General features: G+C 45.6%; 1 protein-coding gene across 2 annotated transcripts in view; it reads right to left on the reverse strand.

The window, feature by feature from the left end:
- The window catches only part of PTDSS1 (phosphatidylserine synthase 1), a 69,422-nt gene extending 53,441 nt beyond the window's left edge, over positions 1–15,981 (reverse strand). The window contains exons 1-2 of one of the 2 annotated variants that reach the window (XM_061123720.1): positions 15,701–15,981; positions 1,228–1,319 (exon numbers count right to left, since the gene is read on the reverse strand). In XM_061123720.1, the coding sequence (XP_060979703.1) occupies positions 1,228–1,319; positions 15,701–15,879 (271 nt within the window). In that variant the 5' untranslated portion in view covers positions 15,880–15,981. The remainder of the gene's footprint in view (positions 1–1,227; positions 1,320–15,700) is intronic. The other variant, XM_061123721.1, reaches the window with a different exon arrangement.
- Positions 15,982–16,231: the final 250 nt, after the last annotated feature.

The following is a 16,231-nucleotide window of genomic DNA, read 5'->3' on the forward strand; positions in this document are numbered from 1 at the left end:
TTAATATTCTCAGTCATCTAGTGAGTAAACTGGTCTCCCAAGCTGTTCTAGCAAATTAGTCAAACCCAAAGAGGAGGTCACGGGAACCTCTGATCTACAGCCAGGGGACACCCTGGACTTGTGACTGGTATCTGAGTGGAGGCAGGAGCAGCCTGGTGGGACTCAACCTGCGAAATCCAATCTATCCCCAGGCAGACAGTGTCAAATTGAGTAGAACTGCAGGAAGCCCAGCTGATGTTCAGCAATGCTAGGTGGCAGAGGGACACCACCCCTCCACACCCACACACACAATGGAATTGGTATTGGAATCCTATCACCAGGGTGCAGCTCCAGGTAGCATCTGTAACGTTCATAATGAGCTCTGTATATTACAGATTATACTCTACTGAATAGATAGGAGGATGGAGAAGCACATCTTAAATTATCATATTTAAAACCTGAGCAGGGCCCATGGAGCATAGCTCACAAAAAAAGACTGCAAGTTACAAAATACCCTAAATGTTAAAGAAACAGGATACAAAAAGTGAATATTTAGAAAATCACGTGCAGAGAATAAGTAAAGACTATTACAGGGAGGAAGTACTGAAGCAGAATCAGAAAAAATAATGTAACTTGTTAGGGACAATTCAGAGGAAAGGGGTGAATCTTAAGTGTGGCGGAATACCAAATTAGTTTTTACACCAAGGCTTTTGCCTCACTCCGTAACACTGAAAGAGGAAAATTTCACAGTAATCATTTTTTTAACCTGGTAATGAAAATTCATATCCCAGCAAAGTTTCCAGTTAAAGACAACAAGTTATTTAACTAATATTCATTAGAGCACTGACCCCACCTTTAGCAAAAAGGAGTAAATGAGCAGTAATTGCATAATTTATGACTTGGCTGATAATACCTAAAACAGCAATAAGAACAGTTGACATTCACTGAGAGCTTATGATTCGTCAGTCACTATTCAGAGTAGTTTACGGTATTAATTCAGTTAACTCTTACCACTGTACTTCTCTCCATTTCAGACAGAAACATCTTAAAGAGGGACAGAGGTGACAGAGCTGGGAATGGCGGAATGGGCAGTCTGCCTCCAGAGCCTGTTCCCCTAGTCACCACGCAACATTCAGATTCTTTTTTTATTCCACCCTCCAGTTTCATCTTCTAGATGACATGCATCTCAAAAATACCAACAGGAGCACAATGCAGAGGAGAAATGTGAGACAGCATTACGTCACTTACCATTGGGGAAAGCTAACACACTGATGATAAGAAAGAAGAAAATTACAGAGAGGATGCCCCTCCAGATGTTGTCTTCTGGGACAGAGTCATCCCTGAAAACAGAAAAGGAACACTGAGTGTTACTTTTGAATCTATAATCAGTCTAGAAGAGTACAAGTTCCATGTTCTAAAAAACTGGGGATTGCTAACTTTATTTTGCTGAGCTAAGTCATTACAGTCACTATTTACTATTCACTACGGTATTTCCTAAAATAATACAGCCTCATAGTAAAGCCTAGTTCTTATGATAAAGGCACTGCCAACCTTACACCCCAACACACGCTCTACTCGGACAAGCATTTGAGAATCATCGTTCTTTTACAAAGGGGCTTCCCACGTGGCTCAGTGGTAAAGAATCCACCTGCCAATGCAGGAGGCGCAGGAGACACGTGTTCAACCCTTGGATCGGGAAGATCCCCTCGAGAAGGAAATGGCAACCTGCTCCAGTATTCTTGCCTGGGAAATCCTATGGACAGAGGAGCCTGATGGGTTACAGTTCATGGGGTCTCAGGGAGTCAGACATGGCTGAGCACACACACACACACACACACACACACACAGAGGACCGTCACTACAGAGACTGTGGCAGAAAACTGTTCAGGCGTCAGAAAGGAAGCGCAGGATTATAAAGCGGAAGGGCAGGGCTTCGCTGGTGGCTCCGTGGCAAAGAATCCCCCTGCCAAGGCAGGGGACACAGGTCTGATCCACGGTCCACGGGGATCCCACACGGCACGGAGCAGCGAAGCCCACGCTCCACAGCTACGGAGCCTGTTCCCTGGAGCCTGGGAGCCGCGACTGCTGAATCCTGCACGCCCTGAAGCCCACACTCCACAACAGGAGAAGCCACTGCAATGGGAAACCCAAGCACCACAACTAGAGAAAGGCCCAGCAACGGAGACCCAGCACAGTCAAAAACAAATTAAATAAGAATTATCTCAAAAAATGAGGAGGAAGGACATGAGGCGATGAGATTATGCAGTCACTTGTCAAATATGGGCAGTTGGCTATTCAAGGGATGAACAAAAACGGGGCAGTGTAACGCCATCAGAAAGTACTAACAAATGTTAAAGGAAAAATGAAAACAAAATGCCAGATTTAAACCTGCATTTAAATTCTAAACATAAGAATTGTAAAGAAGGAGGCAAGCTTCTCCGCCCTGCCCCTGCCTGGTCATTGCCCATGTGTTCCTGTGTTTAACTCCTCCATAACCCCAGTAAACTGAAAAGATTACGTCTGTTGGTTCATATGTTATCTGTCTTCTCTGTAGAAAGTGAACATTTAAAGGCCCACAGAGCCTGGGGACACAGTAGGCCCTCAATATATTTCTGGACTGATTATTATGGAAGAAAATTTACTGTTTTACAATGAAGTAAAATTCTCCAAGGGCTTCCCTGGTGGCTCAGTTGTAAAGAATCCACCTGCCAACAAAGGAGATACAGGTTCAATTCCTGGGTTGGAAAGATCCCTGGAGAAGGAAATGACAACCCACTCCAGTATTCCTGCCTGGGAAATCCCGTGGATAGAGGAGGCTGGTGGGCTACAGTTCGGGGTTGCAAAAGAGTCCGACATGATTTAGCGACTGAACAACAAAAATCCCCGAAATGGAAATTTTCTTACCACTGATGGTGAAAAATTTAGGTTTTAATTAAGAAAGAAGATTCTAGTAACAAATCTGGGGCTCAGAGAAGCAAACAAAAGTAGGAAAACAGAAAAACAACTGGAAGATTTTCTGAAGTATTGATAATTATCAGGAAGCTTGGTAGAGGGAAGTTCAGTGTTCCAGTTTAGAAAGAAGTAGGATAAGTAAGAGAAAATATGAGAAGAAACACAATGGAAGGACATGGTTTAGAGATGATGAAACTGGTAGCCATACATTGAAAAATGATAAAAGAAACTGGGTTTATCTGGAGGAGGACTGTCTATAGTGAAAGTTTTCAAAAGACAAATGTTAAATTATTTAAGATTGAATATTACTAAATGAAAAGAAACAGGTCAAAGAAGAATCTTAGAAGAAAACCAAGTTTGCATAGAAAAAAGATCTTGAGAATCAGAATACACACATGAAAAGGTATGGAATGAAGCAATTATTACCTCGTTAAGGACTGAGTCCTGGGTGGTGGTTTAAAAGTGTTAACTTAGATACCAACTCCTGTTTAGGCTGCTAAGTTTCTGCACCCAGTGAAATTATTTCCAGACTTACAACAGGACTGAACATAAGGTTCTGAAATAAGATGTCATACAGGTCTTAAATGTTTCCTAGATCACCACACAGCCGAACAGCACTGAACTAATCCTGGACAAACAACACTTGGTGGTTAAATTCAGAAATCTGATTACAAAACCATTCTTTACGATCGGATAGATTTCTTCTCATAGCAAAGTGCAATCTTATTTTAATGGTCATCCTAACAATTAAACATTTGCCCAGAGGTTATAGACACAACTTTAAAATGCCAGGCTGGGGCACACGTGCCATGCCCTTTGGCTTATGTAGGGAAGCCCTGTATCCAACTCCCAGGAACATTAGCTTTTACTGAAGAATGGCTACACACAGCGGGGGCGGGGACACAATGCCCTCATTCAGACCAACTCACACTACTGATACTGCTAATGATGACAGCCAGGGTAACAGGCCCTGTCTATCAGGGATCTACTGTGTTTTCAGGCACTGAACAGGCAGTTTCTAGACATTATCTCTAATTGTCACAACCCATCTGCAAAATGGGCTGATACCAACCACATCTTACAGATGAGGTAACAAAGGTCAGACGGGTTCAGTAACTTGCTCAAGACTGTGGAGCTAAGAAGTTGCAGAGCCAGCTTCAAACCAGGCCTGCTAGACTCTGAAGATAATGATCTTTCCCCTTTGCCAAACTGCCTTATGAAAACTTACCTGTCATCCTAAATCCCACCTGACTCATGGGAGATGCACAGGGATGGTATATGAGAGGTGGACTGGGCATGCAATTGGTAAGTCACAAAATAAAAGCAAAGCTAAAATGAGTAAGTGTGGCCAAGGAAAAGAAGATAGAGCCTCATAACTCATGCCTTAAACCAAAATACACTCTAGATGATTCAAACAACTAAAAGTTGAAACAAAACAAAATTCGAGATAAAAAATGATGGGAGAACTAAAAAAAAACCAAACCTATACACCCCCCAAAAAGACACCACAACCTCAGCATGGGGAATGCCTTTCTAAAGCATGATACAAATCCCCAAGGTCACAGAGGAGAAAGCTGACAAATCTGCACGACAAAGAAATCAGTAACAAAGTCCAAGGAAAAGTGATAGATAAACTTGGAAAAAAATATTTGCAACTCATATGAAGGCAAAGGGTTAACTCACCAAATTACAAAGTTCTCCCCACCAAATCAATTAATAGAAAGAACAACAAATGGACAGAGAAAAACAAATAGAAAAGTGGACAAAGAATATGAAGAGACAGTTCACTGAGTAGAAAAATCCAGCAGCTCTCAGGCAAGTAAAAAAGATGCTCAATCTTGTTCATGGTAAGATATGGACACACTGGAACAATACAGAGACCACTTTTATCTACTTTATCCCTGATGGCTCAGATGGTAAAGAATCTCCTGCAATGCAGGAGACCCAGGTTCAATCCCCGGGTCAGGGAGATCCCCTGGAGAAGGGAATGGCAACCCACTCCAGTATTCTTGCCTGGAGAATCCCATGGACAGAGGAGCCTAGAGGGCTTTCAGTCCACGGGGATGCAAAGAGTTGGACACGACTGAGTGACTAACATAACCTTACCTTATGGAAAAAGGCAAAAATTTAATGACTGAGCTGGTGAGGATATGCAGAAACAGATAAACAGGTATTCTCACAGACTACCTTTATGGGGGGGCCATTTGACAACACATTAATTTATAAATGCATATACTCAGTAACTCAGCAATTCCATGTACAAGAATATATCTCACAGATATACCCTCATTTATGCAAAAATGACATATGTACAAGGCTGCTCACCGTAGCACTGTATGTTTTAGCAAAACAAGGAAACAACTAAATGCCCACCCAAAAGAGACGTTAAAACATTACGGCTCTTGCTCACAAGCAAGTACTTGTTGCTGTTCAGTCGCTCAGTCGTGTCCGACTCTTTGCGACCCTGTGGACTGCAGCACATAAGGCCTCCCTGTCCATCACCAACTCCCGGAGCTTGCTCAAACTCATGTCCACAGAGTTGGTGATGCCATCCAACCATCTCATCCTCTGTCGTCCCCTTCTCCTCCTGCCTTCAATCTTTCCCAGCAACAGGGTCTTTTCCGATGAGTCTGCTCTTCGTATCCGGTAGTCAAAGTATTGGAGCTTCAGTGTTAGTCCTTCCAATGAACACCCAGGACTGATCTGCTTTAGGATGGACTGGTTGGATCTCCTTGCAGTCCAAGGAACTCTCAAGAGTCTTCTCCAACACCACGGTTCAAAAGCATAAATACTTCAGTGCTCAGCTTTCTTTATAATCCAACTCTCACATCCATACATGACTACTGGAAAAACCATAGCTCTGACTAGGCAGACCTTTGTCTTCAGAGTAGGCAGCCATAAAAACAATGAAGATGCTTTTAATTAACTGGTACAGAGTAATTTAAGAGATCATGAAGTAAACAAAGCAATTTGCAGAATGGGAGTATAGTAAGCAATTTTTTGTGCAAAAAGAAGAGCACAAATAGGTATACGAAACTTGTAACTTGTGCTCTGAGCTCCACAGGGTGTCTGGGAATCCACCCAAGAAATGGTGACTTTGTTTTATCCCAAGAGAATAAAAGAAGAGTTGGGGAGACTTCTCACCCTACACTCGGTGGAATATCTTGGATTTTAAGCAATGCAGATACATTACTTTCCAAAAAAGTGGATTATACATCAACATCAAATTTGTAAGAACTTGGGATCGGCGATAAACAATGAAGCTGCAATTCTGTAAATTCTGAGCAATCTTACTAGAAAGATGGGATCAAAGAATGGCCTAGTTTCAGGAGTTAAAAAAAGAAAAGAAAAAAAAAAAAAAAAAGGCCGATTAAACCTGAATAAAATAGCAGCGAGTCTGAAAAGTTGGCCGTTTTATATTTGCCTAATTAGAAAAAAAAAAAGTATCAAAGATGGACAGCAAGGTCTTTGGTAAAACTGAAAACATACAGTACAGGAAGATCACACTCCTGTGATCAAAGACCAAAGCGTAGGCAGGTGAGCTAAAGAAGAATCTGAGTCAGATCAGACTAGGGGTCTCCACTAGGCCCTCTGGGTTTCCTGAGAGCAGACAGGGCACTCGCACACTGCCTACAAAAGGTGGGCACGTAGAAAGAATGCAATGGGCGACTGAGGAGGCGGCCCACTGCCCACCAGCCTCCCGACTAGCTGACTGGGGCCATTCTGTGAGACCCTCATCTCCCCGGCATCCAGAGACTTAACCACAACGCTAAGGGATACGGACATTTTCCATAGTTAATCATGAAAAGCAACTTGGCTACTAAGGTTACAAAGACCACGCTACAGATTCCAGAGACCTTCAATCAGAGGACGAAAAGGGTTTATCTCTTGACATCCACTGGGTCTGTGCCTCACTCAGAAGGCTAGCTATAGTTGCTCTGCACATTAGTTCTCTTAATCTTCCTAACACCCTTGAAAGGGGAAATGATCACAATCTGCATTTTACTGACCCCAAAGGCTAAGTGTTTTCCCCTTTAGGAGGCTGTTCGGTGCAGTGACAAGGAGGAAAGGTTTGTGGCCAGACTTCCTGGGCCAGAATTCTGAATTCACACTATCAGCCTGTGTGACCTCGGACAAATTATCCCTCCTCTCTGTGCCTTGGTTTCCTCCTCAGTATATCAAAGGAGAGTAACAGTTCCACCTCACTGGGTTGTTGCGAGGATAAAATAACTTAACACATGTGAGGGACTTAGAACAGTGCCTGGCACAGACGACCTGTCAGTAATTAATTTGTAATTTTTGCCCACTTAGCTAGCCGACACCTATCGTTGTGGATAAAGATGAACAGACATAGTCCTGACTTTTTGAGAGACTCATGATGAAGAGCATAGTAAGACACAAAAATTAAATAATTATCTTAGTATAACTTTGGCCTGTGAGAAAAGTTTTTAATTTGCTGGAACAGCCTCTGATTAACCTAACAAAACCCTCCTAGACCCCCAAAACCCTCTAGATTGTTCACATGAGACTGGTCCCTGTTTGTGGAGTTGGTACCATCTCCTCAGGCTTTGCCAGGGGGCAATATGGTTCCCTCGGGCTTTCCTCATAGCTCAGTCGGTAAAGAATCTGCCAGCAATGCAGGAGACCCGGGTTCGATTCCTGGGTTGGGAAGATCCCCTGGAGAAGGAAATGGCAACCCACCCCAGTATTCTTGCCTGGAGAATCCCATGGACGGAGGAGCCTGGCGGGCTATACTCCATGGGGTCGCAAGAGTCGGACACGATTTAGCAACTTAACTACTAACTACAACTACTAATATGGTTCCCACTTCTGGGGAAGTTTGTGATCTGCAGTCAGGGCTGCCAGAGCCCCATCTTGACTTTTCCTGGTCTCAGGATTCTTGTTCAACTAAGACATTTTGCTTTGCAGCAACAAAGAATAAGAGGACTTCACACTGGTAACTGCGAGGCTGGGGCAGCACCCTGGCCTCTCTGCTAGGCCCTCTGAGGCCCCTAACAACAGGCACCTCGGTCTTGGAGCCACTGAACTTTCCAAAGGCCTTTTCTAGCTGCCATTTGGTTGGACCGCTCCACAGTTCTCCGGGGGAGTATCATCATTGCTTGGAGGATGAGGAAAATAAAGCTCTTACTTTATCTTGCTCACAGTTACAACAGACAGAGGCAGAATGAAGTAGGTGCCAGGGCCTCTGGAATGCTGGCTGGAGGTCAAGATTGCTACACTGACCCGTATGATATAGAGAAGCCCAGGGAGGCAAAGTTCTTTTCCCCTTGCTCTGCTAAATTTAGGAGGTGTTCCAGCAGCAGCACGGTGGGGTAGCCCTGACCATACACAGAGAAAACACCAAATGGACAGATGACAGGAAAACTGTCATTTAAGATCCCTTCTCATTCACCCGCAGCAGCTCCAGGGCCCAGCCCGAGGCCGGGCACAGAGCAGGCCTTCTCAACATGGTGGGTGCCAGAGAGGGGAAGAGGCCAGGGCGGGGCGGGTGCGTGACCCAGGGAACATGAGGAGGAGCCACGGCCCAGGCCCAGAGGCCCCTGCAGATGACTCCCCTGCCTTGGCACTGACCAGCCAGGGGCTGAAACACCTCACGTCACCCTGTCTTAGTGCAAGAGAGAGGCTTCCCCAGTGGTAAAAATCCGCCTGCAATGCAGGAGACATGGATTCGATCCCTGGGTCGGGAAGATCCCCTGGAGAAGGAAATGGCAACCCACTCCAGCATTCTTGCCTGGAGAATCCCGTGGACGGAAGAGCCTGGCGGGCTACAGTCCATGGGGTCGCAGAAGAGTCGGGCCCAACTTAGTGATAAAACAACAACCTACCCAAGAGAGAACCTGAAAAGCAGGACAAGTGAAAGGAAAGCCCTAACATTTTTTAACAAAGGTTTGAACACAAAAACTTTGGCTTCGGAGTTTTAAACTTGAACAGGGTACAGGCAGTGAGCAAAAAGACCAGGGAAAACAAGCAAATTCTTTCCACTCATAGACAATCTTTAACCATGGCTGTCTCCCTGGGGCCAAGAAGGTAAGGAATCTTTAACCCTGACTCCTAAATGCAAAGTTGGTTGTCCCCTCTCCGCCTGCCATCTTGTCGTTTCCATCTCTTTAAGAGGAATCTCTGAAACAGACACAAAGATAGGGTCATGTTTAGGAGGCTACACACTGTTAAGGATCCTCTCTCCCAATGGAAAACTCAGTCTTGAATTACAAAGTGGACCAATGTTATCTAACTTTGATATCAGCTTTGAAGACCACATTCATTTCATTTCATAAAATGTTAAAGATTCTTTTCAAGAATTAGAGCTGAAATATCAACTGACAGAGAAGAGTAATATTTTTTGAAAGTTCATATTGAATAAATTATTTTTTATATTTGACTCATTTAGCATTTTACTGGGTGTGTATTCTGCGATGATTAAGATATCTGCTCTCAATAAATTATATAAAAACAAATATTACAATAGGAGAGAGATACTAATAAAAGATGTTTGGAAGTACAGTAAGTCCTCTACCTACGAACCTTCAAGTCATGAACATCCAGAGATGTGAAACATGTGTTCCTTCAACATCAAGCCTGAGTGAAACAGCCTGCCCTCCAATTGTGTTAGCTGGGTACCTCGGTGAACTCTGGACTTCCAAACAAACTGGACTTATGAATGCATCCTTGGAGGAACCCGTTCATATGTGGGAGACTTAACTGTACATAAACACTTCTTCCTCTGAGCTTCCAGGAACAACCAAGAAAGGTGTCTGGGAGGGGACCATGGGGTGGGTTGCCAGGGATGCCATGGGCTTGTCGGTAGGCATAAGGCGCTCTCAAGTCAGAGGGAGGTGCCAGCCTAGCACCAGGTGTGGGACTGCCTGGGCCTGCAGCCTGTGCTGTGTACAGCAGAAGCAGGTGTAAGACTCTATAATGAAGGCCCTCAGGGGCCAGCAGGCACTCCTGACAGGTGATGGAGATCTAGGGAAAGACTGTAAGCGGAATGGACGGGATCACGACCTTGACTTTGAAAGGTCATGAGGAAAGCAGTGTGGAGGATGGTCTGAAGGGAAGGGTGGTCAAGGCCTGGGCGTGTCTTATGGCAAAGAACTGGGGTTTGTGAGCTAAAGCCTGGGCGTGGGCAGTGAAGGACAGCTCTGAACGCTACTGAGGCCCGGCTGGACCTGGTGAAGATAAACTAGATGAACTCCAGGGTGCCGGAGGCCCGGGCTGGGCGGAATACGGACTGCTGAACTAAACTGAGTACAACGAGGGCTCAGGAAGCAGTCCTTGCTGCCTGTGAGTCCTGGGCTTTCAAATGGCCCTAAAATACTTGTTGGCCCTAAAATACTTGTGAACGTCCCTACAGAAATCTGGGGCGAGAGGGATTCTATCACAAGATAAACTGTATTGTCATTGGTAATAGAACTATATATAAAGTGCTAAACACTAAGCAGCAATACTATGCATGCAACTCTCCAAAGTAAGCATCATCTAAACCAAATAGTTCTTTGTGTCACCCAGGTGCTTATTTACCCCAAAGAAATACACATTATATACATTACCCCATTATATACATTACCCCAAATAATATGACAGAAAGAAATATATATATATATATATATATCTTTGGGGTATACACAAAGACCCCAAAGAAATATGACACATTTTCCCTTTCAAGAAATGAATAATCTTATTAAGGCCATGCATGCATGCTAAGTCACTTCAGTCGTGTCTGACTCTGTGCGACCCTACGGACAGCAGCCCACCAAGCTCCTCTGTCCAAGGGATTCTCTAGGCAAGAATACTGGAGTGGGTTGCCATTTCCTTCTCCAGTTAAGGACATAAAACACCAGAAATAAGGACAAGAAAGGATATAAAGAGGTGCTTATTTTAATCCAATGAAAAGAAATGATTCACATAGGAAGTGAGGAAGAGGAGTGTTAAGAGGGTTAACTGGACCTCTTTAGAGGGGGCTAACACAGGGCACGCCTCCACCTCCAGGGCTGGTGTCACCCAAACACACAGCTGCCGTGAACAATCACTTAACGTTGCTGGTGTCCGGGAACAAGGACAGCCAAGGCCTTCTGTTATTGGGAAAGAAAGAACACGCTGTACCTAAAGGAAACAGGCTCGAGACAACTGAATCAGCAGTATCAGGAGACAGTTTCTAATGGGAATTGATATGGTCTAAAGGGAGAAAACAGGGAAGGCTGGCGGGTCTCCAGGAGGGAAGAGACACAGAAGGTAGAACGATGGCTCCATGGCAAGATGAAGAAAAGCTGGAGCTCCAGAGCCACTAAGGGAAATGACGTGAAAACCACTATCACGAACAAGTAGAAATCAATCAATCAGAAGTCTGGCCATGTGCCTGCCCTCATCCGCCTCCTCAGTCCCACATTAAGGAGAAAAGTAGCCCAGGTGAGTGGATGATGCCTCCGGTACTGGAAGCTGCAGGAAGGCAATCTCATCTGGGTAAGTGATGACTTTTGCTGGACAACTGTCACTGGAGAGAGTGATTTCACTGCTTTACTGCCAGGCGCCTCTTGAGGAGAGAGTGGCCTGCTACCAATGGGATCTAGTAAATTTTGGCATTTTCAAATCTAAAGCCCGAGCATTTGAAACTAAGGCTAGTCAACGTGTCCAAGTTTACCAACCTATGAAAGGCGAGCTCAGAGCTTAAGACAAAGGTTATCCTTGCCCCCACGTTGGCTGAACACCCTTTTATAAGACATATGCCAAGGCGTCTGATTTCTAAAACCGGTTACCCTAAAATGTGGCAAAGTGAGCTTTTTCCAGTCTTAGGCGGCAGGATTCAATAGCATCTGGCTTTATTGTGAATGACAGTGATAGGGACTGCAGACTGAAACGCTATGATTCAACAGTGAGTTGGCCTAGTTGCCATTTAACAAAAGCACTACTGGATGAATACAAACTTGTTTTGGACTTCTGTGTAAGGCACCTAATCCTTGGCAATCCTAAATTCTTGCTGTGTCTGTCTGCATTATGTGTCATGACCCAGGTAGGGTTTCATGCGTACTGGTAATCTGACACCAGGAAAGTATTCTACCCCCCAGCTCTCTTCAACCACTGGTTTTTGAAAAACAAACTTTAAGACATATTTTTAAAGTTTCACTGAAAGAAATGCTCTGAACAGTCACCAACTCAAACCCTGTTATAAAATAAGGTTCTTACTGCAAAAGAGCACAAAATGAATAATCTTCATTTAAGAAGTCATTACTTTCAATCTTTATGGAAGAAGACAGAGCGATCACTATAATGTCTCAGTTTAAAGGGTCATAAATCACTACCAAAAATGAGTAAGACAGTAAGTACTAATTGTACTAATGGTGCTTATGATTTTATATAGCATGAAACTTGTTCTGAAGTAGTTCTTTAATGTATGATTTCTGTCTCTGTGAAATTAGTGGGAGAAGTAAAATCATAATCAATTTTGGAAAAGACCATGGCCTACAGTTCAGATTATGCCTTTTCTATTACTTTTGACAAGTTGTTAAAATCCACACTCATTTTTTATACTTTCACTGCTGTAATTTACTGAATGCTTTGGCAGGACATGCTGTAAAAGGGAACTTCCAGAAGAATGGGACTTTCTATATTAGAAAAGAGGAAGAGAAATCTGCTCTGAAAGGGCCTAGAATAATAAGGTAAAAGGTTGAAACACACATTGCTCATTCTTGCTTCTTATTATTTAAAGTAAAACAGCATAATTACTTTTCTAATTTCCAAAGAAACTCCTGTACTAACTCCATCCTTGCCAACCCACATGAGACAAAGTAAAACTGAAGTTGATATGAAACAGGCATATATGTTCTCCAGGCAAAGCACTGTCCAATTTTCCAAAGTCTTTATTCTTTTTCTTAATTATAGAGCACACCATACCCTCACTCAATGAAAAATCTAATGTAGGAGGCAGCGGCACACAATGAAATGATATAATAATAATAGTTAATGTTTACTGAGCACTTACTATTCATTACGCATTGAGTAAAGAACCTGCCCAACAATGCAGGAGACCTGAGTCACGGGTTCAATCCCTGAGTCGGGAAGATCCCCCGGAGCAGGCAATAGCAACCCACTCCAGTACTCTTGCCTGGAGAATTCCATGGACAGAGAATACTGGTGGGCTAGTCCATAGAGTCACCAAGAGTCAGACACAACAGAAGCCACTTAGCATGCACAAGCTAAATACAGATGATCTAAAAAGATGAATTGAACACTTAAAATGAAATCCTATCAGGTATTACTAAATATTTTCACTCTATGTACTGATAAGCAATCAGGGGCTAAGCAATATTAAGTGGCCACACAGACAAAGATACTAGGTGGTAAAATCAAATGACATGATAAGTATTTGAGGATAACCATAATTAGGGACAAGACTTCTCTCCAAAGCTAGAAATATGTTCTTGGTTGGATACTCTGAAAAGATCTGTCCTTACTCCACAGCAGAGAATTAGCAGAATATTTTACCATAAAAGTAGCTGTTTCCCTCAATCATTAAGAGTAATTGTTTCATATGCTTTATGCCTTTAGATAGATTCACACAAATAGATAAACATTTACAAAATAAGAACCAAGAGTTAAACGGATTGTGGAGGAAAAGAACAAGTGTGATGTAGGAGGACATTATCAGTTTTATGAAAACCTGAAAAAGTTGCATTGATTCTCAAGGGAGACACTATTGGCACTTGCGTGTATACAAGTGTGTAGGTGCACACATGTGCCTGTGAGTCAGGGACAATTCTTTGTCTTAAACACTATCCCAAGCGTTTACACATTTAGCATCCTTAACCCCCACCTGCTAAATAGCAAAAGTTCCCCCAATACTGAGGTCACCAAATATACTCTTGTACAGTTTCTATGGATGGGCTGAGAACCATTGATTGTTAGATAAAATATATTAAAGAAGAAAGGTCCATCTAGTCAAAGTTTTGGTTTTGCCAGTTGTCATGTATGGATGTTAGAGTTGGACTATAAAGAAAGCTGAGCACCGAAGAATTGATGCTTTTGAACTGTGGTGTTGGAGAAGACTCTTGAGAGTCCCTTGGACTGCAAGGAGATCCAACCAGTCCATCCTAAAGATCAGTCCTGAATATTCATTGGAAGGACTGATGATGAAGCTGAAACTCCAATATTTTGGCCACCTGATGCAAAGAACTGACTCATTTGAAAAGACCCTGATGCTGGGAATGATTGAAGGCAGGAAGAGAAGGGGATGACAGAGGATGAGATGGTTGGATGGCATCACTGATTCAATGGGCATGAGTTTGAATAAACTCCAGGAGCTGGTGATGGACAGGGAGGCCTGGCGTGCTGCAGTCCATGGAGTCACAAAGAGTCGGACACGACTGAGCGACTGAACTGAACTGATCTGACATTAATTATGCATCATGTGCCAGGTACTCTGTTAAGTACATTCACACATGTTCATTTAATCCTTATAACTCCATATTAGGTAAAGACCTATTTTATCCCCATTATACAGAGGAGAATCCTGAGGCTCAGAGAAAGGCTAAACAACTCAACCAAGGTCACACAAACAGTCTTGCGACCAACAGTCTGGCTCCAAAACTCCACATCTCTAAGTTAGTGCTTAAGCATGGTTGGTATAAACACACATTTTCTTTCCTTAAAGGGGTTCATTCAGAAAATATAAAGCCTTAAAAGTAGGACCCAAGGTGCACCTGGTCCTTTAGGCAGGAATCAGTTCCTTGACTTGGGGCTGAGCGACCTCATGTTCAGTGAGGTAGCTATAAGCTGTGGGTCAACAAGAGTTGGGCGGGGTAGCTCCTAGGCACAAGTGCATATTAGAAGTGTTTTGAGTGTGTGTGCATGTATGTTTTCAGGCAGTAAGAGAGTTGTGCTATAGTGTGTGTGGTGTGAGTGTTTTATTTAACCCTTTCCATAGCATCTGCAACGCACCGGGCATTGCTCCAGTGGCCTGACAATGTCTCATTTCAGCATGCATGCCAGGGTAAGAGCAGAACAGAGCGGGCACCGTGTGATGCGTGATGGGCTGGCGTCCGTGTAGCAGTACTGGAATGTTGGCTGTGATGTGTACGCATGGCTGGCAGTTTGTGTTGTGGTACAGGCGGTCGTGTTTGGGGCTGCGGGAAGGGTTATGCGAGACGACTTGCGTGCAACGCACACTGGAGTGCATTCTGTGGGCAGGTAGTGCTGAACCCTGGAGGAGTTCCGCGGGGAAGGGGTCTGGGTTGTGTCCCGGGCCTGGGCATGGCGCGTGAAAGACGCCCGTAGACTGGGGTGTTTGCAGCGGGGACATGTGTGCTGCAAGTGGTGCATACCAGATGATTCATGCGGTGTGCTAGGCGGGGACGGAGGCCGGAGAGGAGGGGGCTGGTGTCGTGATGCGTGGAGAGGGGAGCGAGGCTGGGAGCCGGGGAGGAGGAAGGGAGGGCGATCGCGCCAGCGGAGCCACGCGTGTTTCCGGGGTGGCCCGAGGCGCTGCATGGGGAGAGGCGGTATGGGGACAGGCGTGGGGGTAGGTGGAGGATGGAGGTGGGTCGCAGGGAAGGGACGAGCGCCGGTCCCTGAGGAGCGGTAGGGGAGCGAAGCTGGGTGTGCTCGGGGACAGAGCCGCCGGCGGGCGAGCCCGCGCGGGGAGCAGAACGAGCCCGCTTCCTCTCCCGGCCATGGCTCTCTCCCCCGCCCCCTGCGCCCCGCCGCGTCCCCAGCCAGCCCCTTCCCCTTCGCCCTCGGGCGCGCCCCGCCCGCCCCGCACCTGGTGAAGGCGAAGTACATGAGGCTGACGATGGTGAAGCTGAGCAGAGTGATGGTGTGCGGCCGGTAGAAGAAGTCGATGGTGATGTCCTCCACTTGCTGCTCGTTGATCATCCGGAAATGCATCTTGTAGTTCACATCATCTTTACTCAGGGTCCGGCTCCCCACGCAGGACGCCATGGCCCGCCTCCCGGTCCCGCGGCGCGGCCCCGGCCCGCGGAGGCTGGGAGCCTGGGGTGGAGGAGCCGGGGGCGGACGAGCCGCAGCGGGCGGGCGGGCGGCCGGGCCGACGCCGGGGCCGGGTTGGGCTAGCAGCTCAGGCGGGGCGAGCCGCGGGCGGGGCCGACGCGGGAGGGCGGGGCCGGCGCGGTCCACGCGGCCTCGGGCGGCGGGTGGACCCGGCTTTCCGGGCCCGGGCCCCCGGGAGGGGCGTCCGCAGGGACGCGCGGCGCCTTTCCAGGCCCATCGGAAGGGTCTGCGGCGCCCACGGGGGATGGGGACCGTGTGCCCCCCGCTGCTGGCTCTGTCCTCC

Source organism: Dama dama, chromosome 21, assembly GCF_033118175.1.
Source record: "Dama dama isolate Ldn47 chromosome 21, ASM3311817v1, whole genome shotgun sequence".
Classification (NCBI taxonomy): domain Eukaryota; kingdom Metazoa; phylum Chordata; class Mammalia; order Artiodactyla; family Cervidae; genus Dama; species Dama dama.